The sequence below is a fragment of the Aotus nancymaae genome, unplaced genomic scaffold, assembly GCF_030222135.1.
Source record: "Aotus nancymaae isolate 86718 unplaced genomic scaffold, 86718_ANA_hifiasm-v0.15.2.pri h1tg000008l, whole genome shotgun sequence".
Classification (NCBI taxonomy): Eukaryota; Metazoa; Chordata; class Mammalia; order Primates; family Aotidae; genus Aotus; species Aotus nancymaae.
The window spans coordinates 54,771,535-54,789,554 of record NW_026988419.1 but is presented as its reverse complement, the minus strand read 5'-3'; the positions used below and the strand labels follow the sequence as shown (position 1 = coordinate 54,789,554).

The 18,020-nt window shown below is 35.9% G+C and overlaps 1 protein-coding gene across 5 annotated transcripts in view; it reads left to right on the top strand.

Moving 5' to 3' along the window:
• Positions 1-18,020, top strand: part of CHN1 (chimerin 1) — a 191,620-nt gene that overhangs the window by 82,136 nt on the left and 91,464 nt on the right. For 3 of the 5 annotated variants that reach the window (XM_012439192.3, XM_012439188.3, XM_012439189.3), the window contains one exon: positions 3,102-3,215. In XM_012439192.3, the coding sequence (XP_012294615.1) occupies positions 3,102-3,215 (114 nt within the window). Of the gene's footprint in view, positions 1-1,982; positions 2,059-2,721; positions 2,737-3,101; positions 3,216-18,020 lie in introns of those variants that run through there. The other 2 variants (XM_064373333.1, XM_012439191.3) reach the window with 2 other exon arrangements.

Here is an 18,020-nt window from a genome sequence, read left to right as displayed (position 1 = left end):
GATTATTAGAAAACATTTTATAGATTGGCCTATGTAAGAGAAACGGGGTAAATGGATGATTTTAGTAAAGATAAGAGCAAGATGAAGAAGTATTCAAGTTTGGTGGCATTAAATTTATTTCTTAAAAATTTCAAATGTAATCTTATTGGTGAACAATATAGACATTAAAGACAAGTATAAATAAGAAAATAGCATGAGAAAATGTACATGCAATAATGTTAAGGATGGAAACCATCCAAGTAAATAATCCTAGATATAGATGAGGAAAATGTACATATTTGTGTTTTTGTGAACACATAAGGCATATAGGTATGTATATACATGCATGTTTGTACAGTAGGATGTGGGTGACTTATTCCATGTATCTTTATTTTTCATATTAAGTAGTATGTATTATCTTTATTATGAGAAAAAGATAATTCATGCTACTCAGAAACAACTGTTAACAATTTGAATTATTTTCTATCTGAAGCAATATTTTCTTAATGGATTTGAGCCAAATTGAGATGTTATACATGTCATTTTATAGACTGATTGTTCCATTTAAAGTTGACAATGTGCATTTTTCTGTTTTGTGAAAAAGTGCAATGATTTTTAAAGTCCTTAATTTTTCTGGTTATTGAAAAACAGAAATGTGGCACTTTGGGGAAAAGAATAAAAATCACCCATAAACTCAGCATTCCTTAAAATTGTTTGATTTTTATGACTGAAGACCATATCAGGTAGAAGTATACATAACAAATATTTTTAAATTATTTAAAATTCTATATGTTTTCAAGACTGGATTACAGATGCACACCTATGAGTTGAGGAAAGGGTGATTTCAAAGTTAAGAACCACTGGTATTCTACAATACATTTGTATTGTAACTTATAGTCATTCTTCTGCTTTTGATATAGGTTGCTTTTAAATTATACTATTGGAGGTAACACCATAAGAAATATCTCAGTACATAGGGTTTTAGGGGGTTAGAAATTTTGGATCAACTTGTGCAAATAATCTTAAAATTCTTTAAATATATTGTCAAGTTTTGTTTCAGAATTTGTTTTAAAGTCTTTAGTTTGATTTTCTTTTAAGTTAATTGAATTTTTTTTTTAAAAAAGACAAGAGTTTTGCTCTTGTTGCCCAGGCTGGAGTGCAATGCAGTGATCTTGGCTCACTGCAACTTCCGTCTCCCAGGTTCAAGCGATTCTCTTGCCTCAGCCTCTGGAGTAACTGGGATTACAGGCACTGCCACCATGCCCGGCTAATTTTTTGTATTCATAGTAGAGACGGAGTTTCACCATGCTGGCCAGGCTAGTCTTGAACTCCTGACCTCAGTTTATCCACTCGCCTTGGCCTCCCAAAGTGATGGGATTACAGGCATGAGCCACCACGCCCAGCCAGTTATTGAATTTTTTAAAAGATAGTTAACTATATTTTACCAACTGTATTATTTGATATTATGTAAAGTTAAAATATATACCAGTGTGCTAAATAGCAAGGGATAGGTTACCATCTCCTTGCCTCCAGCAGATTCAGAGCATTAGCCTTTGGACCTAGTTCTCAAAGATAGGGACATTTATGGAGATAAGAAATTCAGGAGCCCATTGTAAACATAGTTGTCATGATTTGAACCTGCCTACTGTGAACTGTTTGAACCATCCCTGTCAGGAAAACTCCAGAAAGTTGCCTCTTGCCCCTAGTAATGTTCCTGAATTATTAAGGTGCCATTTCAATGCCTGTTAAATGTATCATTCCAAATTCAACTGACTGTTGTTTCTTCAGTACCAGTAAAACCTGGTTTCTTTTGAGCATTGGGTCATTGCAGTTACTGTAGGGGAGGAAAGACTTTCTCTCTACCCTCCTATGTTTGAGAGAACTGGGTCTATGAAAGAAACAAACAACAGGCAGATTAACAGGAGACAGGTATACAAATTTATTAATTTTTAATACTATATGCACAGGGACATCACAGAAAAAAAATAAAGTGAATACCTCTCCAGAAAGTGAGATTGAGAGTTTATATACCATCTTAACAGGGAAATGGGAGGCAAGTTTTTGGCCATTTCCGGGAAGGTAAATGATACTTTGTGACAAAGTTTGTCTAAGTGTGTTGTCGACTTTTGGACTCCTCTCCTGTGTAAGAGTCAATCTTCCCTGGTTGTTGAAACTCATGAGAGGGCATTGATAGCAGCTAAGTTTCTTTTGGATAATCTGTCTTTAGGTGGATAGGGGGAGTCAGAGAAAGCCTCTCTGCATTTGCTTTTTTTCAAGTGTCTTCAGCTCAAAATAATCGATGCAGCAAAGCAGCATATTTTGGGATGACATGTCTGAATTCCTTCATTATCTTTGAATTGTAGAAGGACTTGCAGGTTCTTTGGAAATTTTGAATCCCTATACAAATGTAAGGTGTTTCTTAATTTTTAGTATGTGTCACCACTGACTTTTTTTTAGTGTTTTATGCCAGATTGTTATAGATTGATCTGTGTTTGTGTAAAGAGCATGTTATTTATGTTTATTCTTTCTCTATTTTTCTGTGTTAATCAAAGATAAGGTTTTAGCAGGGAATGAAAGCAAGTATTATAGTTGTTTACTTTGGGCTTGCCTGTTCAGTAATGCAGATTATGCACATTATTGGGCAATCATGCCAATTAAGGACAACCCAGGATCCTGGAAAATTGCCAACATAGACTCAGAGCCAAAATTTTGGAGCAGTTCTACTGATGGGGAGAAAGGAAAATGGGATCCATTTCTGTAATTTATTTATTTATTTATTTTTAGCAAGCCATATGGTTAAATGGCTACATAAGAAAGGGATTGTCCTCTTGAGAGAGGTGGTTGATCTTCCCTTGGATGGATGTGAATTTTCATTCCATGGTTGTTAACTGGGTTGGACAGCTACTTTGTTGCAGTTCTTATCACTACAGAGAAGCTGGCTGGGGGCTAGGCCCAAAACACAAGGATAGTTAAACCTAAGTGCTTCCCTTCCATTATTATGTGGCAGTACTTTATCTAGAAAACAACAGGAGAAGGTGGTGGTGGTGGTGAGATGTTGTTTTATCTTGTTTTATTGGAAAATGTGGAAAGCACACAGTTTCTGAATTGACTTTGTTTCTCAGGTTTCATGGCATGATCTCCAGAGAAGCAGCTGACCAGCTCTTGATTGTGGCTGAGGGGAGCTACCTCATCCGGGAGAGCCAGCGGCAGCCAGGGACCTACACTTTGGCTTTAAGGTTGGTCATGGGCCTGCAATTATAACTGTGCTTTATTTAAAACGCTCTTAATAGAGGACTTTAAATTGTAAAAGCATCCAGCATGTAATTGAATTGGTTCGTGTTTTCTTGGGACCTAATTACCATTTTAATAGCTTTGAGACCCTTTAAAAATTCCTCATGAATGGTGGCACTCAGTAATTAAGAATTGAAAAACGTTTTTCTTTTGCCAGGCTGGAGTGCAGTAGCGTGATCTCAGCTCACTGCAACCTCTGCCTCCTGGGTTCAAGCGATTCTCCTGCCTCAGCCTCCCAAGTAGTTGGGACTACAGGCGACTGCCACCATGCCCAGCTAATTTTTTGCATTTTTAGTAGAGACAGGGTTTCACCATGTTGGCCAGGATGGTCTCAATCTCTTATCCTCATGATCTGCCCGCCTCAGCCTCCCAAAGTGCTGGGATTACAGGCGTGAGCCACCATGCCCAGCCTGAAAAACTTTAAAGCATTTTTGTGGTAGCTCCTTCCTTCCATTTTATCTTACTCCTTCTTTCCTGTCTGTCTAGCTTATCAGCTTCTATCAATTTCTTGAATAAGGAAAAAGACTAAGAGAAAAGATCTTCATAACTCATAAAGCTAAAGCCACTGTCATTTCTCTTAGTTGCCTTTTGGTTAAAACAATTTTTCTTAGGAGCGCTTGGCTCTTCCCTATCCACTGAGCTTTACTTAGGGTTTTGGCTGTTAGCTTACAGTATGGTGCCCAGAAACAAATATTCCTGTTAACTCTACAATAATAATCCAGCAGTAAGAGCAGTAATACAAGAGCATACTTATTCATTGTGCTTTCCTTATGCCAGACCTCTAGCTTCATTTAATCCTCACAACAACCTTATGTATTGTTATTACCCCCATCTTAACAGATGAGGAAACAGAAGACCTGGATGGAGATTGAGTAACTTGGTGAAGGTCACACATTTAATAAGTTGTGCTGCTGCTATTTGAACCCAGATTGTCTGACTTCACAGTCTGTGCTCTTAATCGTTCTACATTGCTGCCTCACCAAAGGCTTGGAATAATTATCCATTGTCTTTGTTCATCCCTTTATTTATTCATTCTTATATACATTTATCTATTTGGAAAAGACTTAAAAGCAGAGACTTCTGAAGACAGAGGTCAAATACATGAAATTTCTTTTGGTAGTCACAAATAGAGGATAGAAAGTTGATGTTAATGTTTAGGACTTACATGTCTAATTCCTTCTCCAATCACTTATACTTGTGTGGGTGAGTAGGGCCTGCTCTTATTCCTCTTCACAAGATTTGATGTTAATCTTTCTGTTAAATAGAATGATGTAATTTAGTATTATTTCATACTGAATGCTGAAATAATTGCTCGAGAACAGAGTTTGTCACAGGAGTTCATGGAAATTTGCTTTTTATGGTAAATTAAAAAGTGTAAAGTCCCCTTAAATTACCTAATTATACTGTTTTTCAAGTTTAAATTGTATGATGGGGAGGGGGAGTTCTGGTATGGCAATTCAGATACCTGTTTGATTGCCATTAATTGAATTAGAAGACTGATTTAGGGCAAATCACAGAATTTCTTGAAGCTGGGCTTTCTTCATCCTTCTACTCCTAACATTCTATAATTCTAGAATTCTTCACCACCTAATTTCCAAATAGTCTGGTCATCTGATTGTCTAGGGTAAACAGCTTTGATGTAAATGCTGGTGGTCCAGATTAAGGAAGGAAGGAGGTGGGGCAAAATGAGAAACAGAACCCTCTCTTTCTTTCCCCTTGGTTGCCATTTCCCCTGCATTTCTCCAAGATCACATAGAAGTTATAGAACTTTAATTTGAACTCAGTTTTGCCTAACTTCAAAATCCAGGTACTTTCCATTACACCACATTGCCTCTCATCTTATAACATATCTGTCAGACAGTTTTCACCAGCTGATACCAGCAAATACTTGAAGGCTAAGGATTTAGTTTGGAGAAAAGTAGCACCTAGACCTTCAGATCTCTTTGTCATTCCCCCCTTCTTGCCGTCTCTCATTCTACTCATGGCTTTACATTTACAATCACTTCCCATCCACTTTCGCCCAGTAAATCTTGATGGGAATGTTTTGAATTCATTATCTCTGGGGTAACTTACAACCTTTCTTTTGTTACTGAAAATTGCCATAAAATCATTACTTGGAAAAGAAATAATAGTGAGTAAAAGGGAGCTGTGGTGGTCATAGATAGAGGAATTTTACTCACAATATGCATTGAGTAATTTATGTGTAGAAGTATGATTGACATTTTTCTTGTTTTGAACTTGATGTATGGCTGGGAAATGTTAAGCACAATGTGAAATAGAAGTTGCATTGATACATGTATTATTTGATATTCCCATTTCAACTGATGATTCTCCCAGTTCACATCAGTTTGTTTTTAACATATGCATAATCCATTTGGGGGTAGCCAGTTTGTCTATTTTATAGCCATCAGTGTTCTTTATGTATTTATGTGTTAACCAGGGGCTCTAAAATTAGGAGTAAGTCCTTGAACTTGATTCCTCATAAGCACCTTATTCTCAATATATCCCAAACTGAACTCAACGCTTTTCTCCCAAATATGCTGATACCTATATTTCCTTTATTAGCTGGCGACACTGTTATTCAGTCAATTCCATAAGACAGAAACCAAGAAATTATTTTTATTTTTATTTTTAGGTCTATTTTATTGTATTTGTAGGGCCTGGCACTACTCATTTAGGGGCCCCCTACCTTACATTATACCACACACTATACTTCATGTCAAATATGTATTTTCTGCTGTTAAAATTGTGTAAGGTTTTATGTAAATTGCTTTTGAAATTAATTTCAGTTTTAAAATTTTCTGTTTTGTGTTTTGGAGCCATACCTTTCTTTTTATAGTTCATATTTTTTATATTTTTATATTTTTCAGTTTTCTTGTACCCTGGAAGGCCCTAGGTACTGTACCTAATGGTTAGATACCTACTGTATCTAATGGTTAAGAGAACTTTTTCTTGCTTGCTCATCTCACACAGCCACACCCAACAATCCTATTTCTTAAGTATTTCTCAAAATTACCCCTCCTTTTCAACTCTAAGCCACTCCCCAAACTAGTTAGGTAACTGCCTAAGAAGTATTTATGTGTCCAGCCTTATCCCTCTGATGTATCCTCCACAGTACCATAAATGATCCACCTGAAAATCCGATGGTGTGATCAGCAAGGTTGTAGGGTTAAGTAGGGCAAAGAGTTTTGAAGAGCACACCTCCCTCATTGGCATCTCTCCTGCTCTTCAGGGGACTGGCTCTCCACGGAGGAGCCTAATGAATGCTATGAGGTGCTATTTAGGGTAGTGTTGTATGTGTGCTGTCACAATACCAACTTTCTGCAGTCAGAAAAGAGGTTTTCACCACGTGGCATGGCAGGTGTTCTGTGGGTGAGATGTTTTTTGCTCATAATTTGCATCTTCTTCCATGCCCCATCTCGGCCTGAATTTTAGGCTGGGCATTGTCTGGCTTTTCTACCTATGCCCATATTCATTTCTTGATAAGGAAAAATGATTTTTACTCAGTGAAAGTTTGTTACACGAGGGAAGCATATAGACAAACATTTGCTAGTTCAGAGTGTGTAGTTGAAAAGAAGATGCTAGCCAGGCACTCGGTTATGACTCATGAAGTGTTTCAAAGTGATTCTCGGATTTTCTATATGCTGATTTTGACAACATTTGTATTTGTTGTAGTTTAATGAGATGTAGCAAATATCAGTTACAAGTAACCTAAAATAATGTAAGAGGTTTGATTGAAAACACATGGCTTTCATCATTTTAGAACTAATGATTTAAAAGATAGGTTTTATAAGACACTCTGGTTTTTCTCACTACAAGAAAAAAATACCAGGTTGATAGGGCTAGCACAAGTCTCCCTTTCCCATTCCTAGACCAATAACATCTCAGGGAAATGCGTGTACTGACTGCTTGTCTAACTAGCACCTGCTCCTAGAGCTGGGAGATGGGTCAGCTTCTTCTGGAAGATAAGGCTTTGGAAAGAATAATGAACAACCAAACAAAATCTGGTTTTCTTTTCTTAAAAGTGAAGGAAGAAGATTGGAGGAAGGGAGGGACCGTGCATACCAGTTAGATAGTTAACCATAGCCAAGTACAGGCTGTACTTAGAAAGCAGTTTCTTTGTTAGGCAGTAAGGATCAACCCATGGTGTAATTTTTCAAATATTTTAGCTCAGGTCAATCTCTTACTATAGTCGTATCTCTAATTTTAGCTTTAGTAAGTACTGTAGTGAGAAAATCAGGGGTGGGTTCCAAAGAAAGTTTTATGTGAGGCCAGGTGTCAGAGTTTTGTAAAACATGTTTTGATAATGTTCTTTTTCCTACAATATTTTAGAAATTTGATTTGAAATGTTATTTTCCAAACTGACTTTAGGTCAGCATTTTAAAGGTGATATGGAAACCCTAGTTAATAATTTTAGCATAGCGAAATACATAGAACTTTTGATTAATATCTTAAAATATTTATCCCGTGTATGTCACTAATATGTGTCAAGGCCTTTCATGGAAATTGGAAGGGGTTGCTTTTCACTGTTAAATTGGACAATTGAAATAATTCTCCAGATAACTGAATTATCAAAAAGAACAGCATGTACTGAGCTTCTGTATCCTGCCAGATACTATTCAAGTGGGTCAAGAAAGAAGACATTTAAGCTAGCTCTTAAAGGTAGACTAGTTTACCAAGTAAAAGGGTAGAATATGATGAAAAACGCATTTTGGGAGGAAGCAGTGGTGCCAGAATATAGAACAGCATGGAGCATTTCATGTCTGACAGTCAGCTGAGGGACTGGGAGTATGGGAAACTTTCACACTTTGTGTGCCAGGAGAGCCTAGAATTTCATGCTTAAGAATTTGGGCTTTATTTGTAGGCAATGGGAGTCACTGAAGGCTTTCAGTAGAAGACAGTAAGGGTTATGTTTACAGTTTAGAAAGATAACCGCTGGAGGAATTAGAATTCTGAGTGGAAAGGGTCATAGGAACTATGTTTTACCAGAACTATTTAGCGAATTAATTTAGTAAGCAGTTTTTCTTTGGCTGTGGAGAACTGATATTTAAAAGGGCTTCTGTATTCAGCAGGTCATGTAAGTAAAATAAAAATAAAAAAAACAAAAAAACAACAACCAAAAAAAGGGCTTCTGTATACCTTATAGATTTTACAGGTTCACTTTAAGGAGAACTGTTAACTCCAAATTTGGCAATTCCAGAGACATTTCTGTTAATCGGACTCATTTTAGCTTCTCTAAATTGGGAGAAGAACAAAGTGACATGTGCAAGAGTCTTGATAATCCCCAAACCCTGTATCTGGATATTTCAGGGCAGATTTGGACATATTCCAGAGAATGCCTTATACCTGCAATACTTGGCACTTTCCTCTTGATTTTATGCTGACAATAAGAATTATTTGGAAAAATTGTAGTAATTGAGAACAAATTATAAACACTGAAAAAAATGATGTTTTAGAGAATTATATTTTCTTTTAAAATGTCATTTCATAAATTCAGAAGCATATAACTTTTATCAATCTGAAAAATAAAATTTACTATACAAAATAGCATGTATAGTATCATACTACCTATATAAAATTTCATACCTATGTTTAAGTAGAAATGTCTCAAAGAATGATCAGCAAAATGTTTGGTGTTTATCTCTTAGTGACAGATTTAAACATGTGTTACTTCTTTGTATTTTTTGAGTTACCTGATTTTTTTACAGTGCACATGTATAATTTTACGAACAGAAAAAAAACAAAACAGCTATTTTTATTTTGAGAAGAAATGAAGACATTAGGTCAACCCTGGGCCAATAGAAAAAAACATTTCTCATAGAGGCCTGTGTTCCATCCAGGGTCTGTATGGAAGCGGAGTCTTGACCATCATTGGCAGTGCCGTCTCTAGCATGGAGCTGAAAAAGGAGCCACGTGGGTTTCTCTGCCATTAAACATAATCAGTTGAAAATTTTTTACCCAAAGTAGTTCCCAGAGCCTGTGAGTATTGTTAATAGGAGTGTACTGCGTTCCGCAAATTCATTTGATCATGAGACCCTCTTTTCGTGGACTTTCTCAATGGAACAAACTTGAGAAATGTTCCATTCAACATTTGATCGCTCAGTTCCTTTTGCTGTGGACCTCATGCTCACCAAGCAGCCTTCTGTTAATGGCTTCCCTTGTTGTCTGTATACGGAGTGAGAAAACTTAAAATATTTAGGCTGAGTGTTGAGAGCCTTTGAGTTATTTCTCTTTTTCAATTAACAAATTAAGATTAAATACTGGGACTATAGAGTGGAAACGAAGGAAGAAAATTTACCAGATTTCTTCTGTTTGATAAATTTAGATAAACATGCACTCCCCAGCCCTCATTTTTTCCCCCTTTTAAAAAGACACCTTTTTTTTGATCAATTAACCTTAAAGGACTGCTTGCTAAAGTGTTAACTTGATAGAGAAAAAAAAAACGTTAAGGGCTAATTGCTTCACTGATTCTTTTCTTCCTGTTTTGTGATTTTTTTCCTGGACCAAAAAAGACTTGCCTCCTATCCAAAGAGTGTTATGAAACATCTACGGAAGGCAACCAAGCACTGTTTCTAAGTATTATAAAACTGCACCTTTTTTTCTTACTGTGTTTGCAGTCGTGGCTTTTGCATGTTCTCATATCTTTTTTAAAACTGTTTCTTGAGTTATGTAGGGTAGCAATTTGCCTATTTCAGCGGTACAGCTCAGTGGTTTTTAGTACCTTCACAAAATTATGACATAATCAATTTTAGAACATTTAATCACCCTGAAAAGAACCTCTATACCCATTTGCCCTCACCTTCCATTTCTCAGTCCTCCCAGCCCCAGGTGACCACTAATATACTTTTGTTTCTATTGTTGTAAACAACCTAGATATTTCATATAATGGCATTATATATGTTCTTTTGTGACTGACATTTTTCACTTAGCATAATGTTTTCAAAGCTTATCCATGTTGTAGCGTGTATAAGTACTTTATTCTTTTTTACTAATGAATAATATTAGAAAAATATTCCAGTAGTTGATGGACATTTGAGTTGTTTCTACTTTTTGGCTATTGTGAATAATACTTCTGTAAATAATGTTATTATGAATGATATTGTATACAAGTTTTTGTATAAACATATGTTTCTATTTCTCTTGGGTATATACCTAGGAGTGAATTTGCTGCATCATATTTTAACTCAAAAGTAACCTTTTGAGGAATCATGGAATGGTTTTCCAAAATGCTTATATCATTACAGTCCCACCAGCAGTGTATGAAGGTTCCAGTTTCTCCACATCCTTTTCGACACATGTTATGTCTCTTTGAGTATAGACATCCTAGTCTATATGAAGTATTATCTCATTAAGGATTGATTTGCACCTTACTCTTGAATGTTACTTCATTTAAAAACATTTTTATCCTCAGCATGATTTTTATTCACTAGTATTCTGTCTATTCAAACTTTAATTCTCTCTCAAAAGTATGCATACATACCAGTGGATTTAAAGCAGAAGGTAGAGAAAGCCAAAAAACTGATTTCAAGATATTGTTGCACTTGTATTTTTAAGACATGGTATAAAACAAGTTTTATTATTTCATTTAAAGTACAGTTGAGTTTCATGTACATGTTGGGGCTAATAGAAACTTGTACATAAAGAGGATGACTGTCTCTCCAGTTATCTACTTTGCAAGAGGAACTAGAATCTCACTTGTGTATCTACTTTAAGGTATATTGGAAGACATGCTAGATTCTCTTAAGATGTTTTTTAGTAACTGGATACAGTCCTAGAATATGTTGATAATGTGATTCCTTTTCTGTGAGTGATTTGGAGCTGCCAAATGTTTTATTAATGGACTTAACAGTTTTGTAAACATAATAATACCTAACATTTCCAAATCGTTACTCTTCTAAGCATTATGGTAAATACTTTATGTGAATTATCTTTTAGATTCCCAAGCTTTTTCAGATTGTGGCACCCATACAAAGTGATAATGTTGTGTAGTACATTAAGATAAATGCATGAGATTGATCATGGCCCAGTGTGACTGGCTCAAGGACTTCAGTGTATCAGACACTTTCTGGCCTCTGAAAGGGCTGGACAGGTTTGTTATCTCGTAACCTGCAACCTCTGTTATTGACAACAGGTTGGAAAACTAAGTTTTATCTATAAAATAAGACCATGTGGTAGATACTGTTATTTTCCCCATTTTACAGATGAGAAAACCAAAGCTTAACTTGATCAAGAACAAAAAGCAGAAACAACTGAGAAATATAACTTGTTTAAAAACAATATCCAAAACCAATAATAAAACATGGAGCACTTTGTCTAAGTTGACAAGAGGTATGACACGAGTAAACTCTTAGTTTTTAAATCAATGCCATTTTAGTAATTAAGATTTTAAAGTTATCAACACATTACTATTTTTATAAACAGATATACCTTTGTTTAAAGGCTTTACGGATAAGGTTTATTCCAACTTATTCTCAAGGGTTAACTTTCCACCACCTCCCGAAAGAGAAATGCCAAATTAAGTGCATTTGAAGTTTAATAATTTAAACAAAAATCCCATTATAAGATCACTTGGTAATTATTTGTACTTATAAGAATAGTTTTATAGTAACTTTGTATAACTTATGTACAGAAAACTTATGAAGAAAAACAGCAATAATTCTTTATAAAAATAACAGCATATTGGCATCCATGTAATTTATTATATTTCTGTTGTAAAAGCAACATATAGATATGGTAAAAAAAAATTGAAATAAAAGTGTTGAGAATGATAAATTACAGTGCTTTCCCACTGTGACATACTTCTAGTTCCACTCCCTAGAGATAACACCATTCACAATTATTTGTCTATCCTTCCAGAAATTGGTCATGCATAAAATATACTTCTATTTTTATGGCATATATGCATATTTTGTTTTATTTTAAATGAAAATTGTTAAGGAGTGGCTAACCATAACAGCAAAGATGATCTCTAGTATTTGCAGAGGTTTGCCCTATTGTCTGCCTGACTATATAGTTGTGCAATAAACAACTAATGCCTGACAAAAGCCATCATTACCTTGTTTATTTAGTTTTAGCTAATTGATAGTTTCAGAACATGTTGAGCCAGATTCTGTGAGTTTAGCTTCAGTGCCTGTCTGGGGGTTGATGATCAGTGAGAGAACGGACAACCAGATGGTCAAAAAGGACTCATCTGTATTCTGTAAATGCAATCGTGATTTAATTTATTGTGGCTTTGAGTTTAGAATACCGATAAGATTCTGTTAAGCAAGGGATTTCTGTTAGAGGATTATTTAATCTTTACAGTTCAGAAGATTTTGTGTGAAGAAACTATTGCTGCTATATTAGAAAATGATAAAATGCACTGAAGTAAAAAATGTAATTTTGCTAATGATTGAAAACACCCAACAATTTCTAATTGAATCTCAAAACATTAGGTTGACTTATAAAGTGAGCTTGGCCAAAGAGTTACTGAGTAAAGCCAGAGAATCATAGTAGATGCTGATAAAGGGGCTTTTGCAGTTTTAAAATACGATAATTGGTTGAAAGCATTGTTCATGTTAAAGAAGAAGGATCAAAAGGAACTGGGGAAGGATTATGCTGCTAGTAGGCGTTGACGTGTAATGTACTGTGTGTTCTTTTGATCTAATAGCTCATGATAGGTTCAGTTGGTTACCATGGTTTCATTCTGTTTCCTGCAGACCTTCTTGTTGTGCTATTTGGAATAAGTGAAAAATAATGTTCTGTAGAATGATTTTTCAAAACTGTTTTTCTCCTCTTAGATTATGAATCATTTTATGGGAAAATTTTAAGATATAAGAGTAAGTGATAACACACATGATGAGAGTAAAACTTAATAGTTCTGCAGTATTGGAAAATTGATATTGATGAAGGGGATAGCATGATTTATTTAAAAATATAATATGTTATCAGTGCTAAAAAGCTTTTTAATAACATTGATATAATAATTCCAGCTTATGTGAGGTACCCTTGCTCAGGTGTTCTTTAATAAAACAAACGATAGAAAGTAATTGATATGACACAGTAGGAAATGGGTAGTTTAACATAAGGTATCCCTTACTTGAAAAAATTGATGTGTTCCTGAAAATGTGTTGCAAATTAAACTGTATTGTAAATGCACAAGAGGAGATAGCTGTTCAAAAAGGTATTTTTTCCCTGACAAATATACAATACAAAAATATTTTAAAATACAGAAAAACACAAAGAAAAACAAAAAGCACCCCTAATTCTACTACCCAGAAATAATCACTGTTAAAACTATGATGTATGAAATTCTAGCATTTTCCTGAGTTATACAGAAATGACTTCATACCAGGTACACTATATTATGGTGTGCTTTTTTTCAGTTAGCTGTGTATCATGAATATTTTCCCAGTCAATAAATATATGGGCGGGTTGCTATTTGAATTAATTCTTCATAAGGTCAGGTTTCACCCTCTCCCCCCTTTTACAGCAATTCTGATTTTCACTTATATTTACTTATTTAAATGTACGTCTATCAGTAATTTATTTTTTATTAACATACGCACTATATATAAAATGCAGAAAACTAGGAAAAGAAAAATGTTAGCTATAATCTGATGGCCCTCAAAGACACTGTTTTTGGCATTTTTTAAATGTATTTTTGTTGTTCTTGTTGTTGCTTTGTTTTTAGAAAATTGCAATATACTTCTAGGTGCTGGGGATACAAGGAAGAACAAAACAGTCAAGATCCCTGGCCTTACGGAGCTTAACAGTTTATTAGGTAGAGAGAGGATTAGACTTTAATGAATTGCCCCACAAATGCCAAGCTAAAAATCGAGGCAAGTGCTGTGGAAGGAAACCAAGGGAGCTATGAGAGTATAAAGGAGGATCTGATCTAAATCTGGAATCTCACTCTAAATCTAAATTGCAGTCAGGGAAGGCTTTTCTGAGAAAGGAAAGTCTGATTTGAGAACTGAAGGGCTGTGAGGAGGGTGGCCGGGGGCACAGTGAGCTGGAGAGAGAAGTGAGGTTGCACATCTGCTTCTTGTGGGCCACGTTAAGAATTTTGCTCTTTATCCTAAGTGCTGGATTGTGAAATGACCCAAGTTTGAATTCCGTTTTGGATTCTGGAGACTAAACAACTGTAGTGGATCAATAGTGGATGAACACAAGGAAGTTACTTGTTACCTTTTCTCTTAATAACCTCTTCATGTCAATTGCCCTATATATTTGTGTATATTATGTATGCAACCATTTATTATATTTACCATGCATGTTTTTTCTGTTTTTGTTGGTCTTTGACATAATTTAATTTTTCCTGGTTACACTTTAGTGACTCTTTTTCTAAGTGACTTATTCTATTTTTCTTTGCCCTAGATAGCACACCTTCACAAGAGATTTGATAGTTACTTTTTTGTTGTTGGTATTTAAGATGGAGTTTTGCTCTTTTTGCCCAGGCTGGGGTGCAATGATGCGATCTTGGCTCACTGCAACCTCTGCTTCCTGGGTTCAAGCGATTGTCCTGCCTCAGCCTCCCAAGTAGCTGGGAATACAGGCACCCGCCACCACGCAGGGCTAATTTTATATTTTTAGTAGAGACGGGTTTTCACCATGTTGGCCAGACTGGTCTCGAACTCCTGACCTCAGGTGGCCCACCCACCGTGGCCTCCCAAAGTACTGGGATTACAGGCATGAGCCACTGTACCTGGCTTTGATAGTTACTTTTAAAAAATTTTTATGAGACAAGTTCTTGCTCTGTTGTCCAGCCTGGAGTGTGATCATAGCTCACTGTATCCTGAAACTCCTCACCTCAAGTGATCCTCCTGCCTGAGCCTCCCAAGTAGCTAGGACTACAGGCACACATCACCATACCTGGCTAATTTTTTCATTTTTTTTTGTAGAGACAGGGTGCCACCGTGCTGCCCAGGCTGGTCTTGAACTCCTGGCCTTCTCCTGAACTCCTGACCTGAGAAGCAATTCTCTCTTCTTAGGGTCCCAAAGTGCTGTGATTGTAGTTGTGAGTCACTGCCCCTGGCCTTGGTAGTTACATTTATTCTCTTAGAGATTTTGTGGTATAACTTGTTTATCCACCACTAATTTATTTTAATATTATATGAGATAAATATTTTCCAAACTGTGTTATATTTAACACTTTTTTCAAAATATTAATAGAAACCATAGAAGTAAAGCAAAATATATTTGGGTATTGTTGCATACTGTATCCCTGTCTTGGGGATAGTTTTAAAGACTGAGAAGTTTTGCAGTAAAACAAAATGAACATAAACTAATGAACATAAACTACACACACAAACTAACAGTTATTTATTTCTCTAACTTTTTTTGAAGACAGATAACACTAATACCTCACAGAATACCAAATGAAATAATTCTAAAATTTGTTTGCTAATAGCTAAGCAGTGGTTCAAATTCAATCTGGGTGGCCTTCTTCCCCGTCCACCCTACTTCCCCCGCCAATTTTTGGGAATTATTCTTAACATCTTATTGCTGTCAACTCTACTTTAGAATTTGACAGGCTCCTCAAAGTTGAGGTTACATTTATTTTTCCTGTCCTTAATTTTAGCCAAAAAGACATGGCTAGGCACATAGATCAGGTGTTGGCAAACTTTTTATGTAAAAGATCCTATAGTAAATATTTTAGGCATTGCAGGCCAATTGAGAATATTATGTTATACAAATGTTTGTGTAGCCATTTAAAATGAAACCACTGAAAAATTTAAAACCTGTGTTTAGCTTGTTGGTGATGCAAAAATAGGCAGTGGCCTAGATTTGACTCTGGAGCTGAAGTTTGGCGACCCCTGTCTGTTACTGCTACCATCTTTGACACATCTTTGACCTCTTTACACAATCCAGAGTTGACATATATACTGAGTCATGGACATAGGGACAGGAAGATATTCACAGGATGTGTTTTTATTTTCACTTTGCTTTTGTTGTTCATATATAATTGCTATTATTGATGATTTTTAAACTTACCTATACCGTGACTCTTTCTTTTTTTGTTGTTGTTGTATTTTTTAGTAGAGATAGAGTTTCACCATGTTGGCCAGGATGGTCTCAATCTCTTTACCTCGTGACCCGCCCGCCTCGGCCTCCCAAAGTGCTGGGATTGCAGTCATGAGCCACTGCGCCCTCTTTCTAATTCATATGTTTCATGTCTGTCTTCTCTTGAGTGCCCCACCTTTCCAGTTACCAAAATTTTTCTTGGCTTCTTATAGCACTTTTTAATTCAAAAAGGATCTACTGGTATAAATACATATAAAAAAGGAATTGAGACAGTAGCAAGGCTATATGGGGGCCTAGGAACCAAAGGAGCCTGTCCTACTGGCAGCCAAGGAGTTTTAAAGCTCTGTGACTCTCCCCTGGGGAAGATTCCCAGAAAATCCTGTTTTCTTGGAATTTTCTAAGCAAGCCCAATCCCCATAAAAATAACTAAACTAAAATATAAAAATAACTAAAATTATACTCTATTTTTTCCTATATCATTGTGACAGAAAAAAGCATATTTGGGGATAATAATAATAGGTAATCAAGAATATCTTAGGGACTTCCTGTTTATACTTTTTTAAGCTTATTAATTTTGTTATTATGGTATAATTCTTAGACAAGAATTTTCTGCCACTGTTGGGGAGAAAATTAACATAGGATCGCTTTTTTAAAAATTTATAGTATTATTCCCAGAAAGACATGATCTTGTAGAAGAAAAATTTTAAAAAATGAAATTTTACTATCTTTACAGTAAGGAATAAGAATTGGAATTAGGTTTGACTGAAGTGACAATTTCTTTTCTTTTTTTTTTTTTTTTTTTTGAGATGAAGTCTTGCTCTGTTGCCAGGCTGGAGTGCAGTGGTGCAATCTTGGCTCACTGCAAACGCTGCGTCCCAGGTTCAAGTGATTCTCCTGCCTCAGCCTCCCAAGTAGCTGGGACTACAGGCATGTGCCACCACGCCCAGCTAATTTTTGTATTTTTTTTTATTTTTATTTTTTAGTAGAGATGGGGTTTCTCCATGTTGGCTGGGTTGGTCTTGATCTCCTGACCTCATGATTTGCCTGCCTCAGCCTCCCAAAGTGCTGGGATTACAGATGTGAGCCACTGCACCCAGCCAGAAGTGAAAATTTCTTTTCTAGAGTACTTATTTTTCTCCCATGTTCAAAGGATTTGGAGTGACTTCAAGGCTGGTGTGGCTCTCCACAAGTTGAGAGGCCCAAACTAGTTCCATTTTATTGCTTTTCCTGTGTGCGCAAGTTTATCTCATGGTAGCTACAGAGCACCATGTTTTATATGCACATTCAGCTGAGCAGTGAAGATAACACTTCATTTTCCACTCCTACCAGCAAGGTAAGAGAAGCTGAGAAATGTAGTCATTAGTCTAGGAGCCATGTTCACACCTGAAAACCAAGTTTCTATCCCTGAGGAGAAAGAGAAAAATGGATATTGGGAGGCTATCAGCAGTCTCTGCAGCAGAAATAAAAGATTTCTGTCAGATTTAGGAACAAGTCATTCATTTGGGGAAATACTTTAAGTGGGTTCTTTCCTTCTCCCTGGCCCCTTTTTTCACCACATGCCTTTTTTTATTAACAGTCCCAGAAGACAATAGATTGTGAATCAGTTCTAAGGAAGCTATTCTTTCTATGTTGTCTGAACTGTCTTGTTGAGCCAGCTTTCAGTTTTATTGTATTTATTTTTGTGTTTTCTATCACGTTATGAGTTTGCTTGTTTTCAAAATAAAGGTACAAACATATATAGGTAG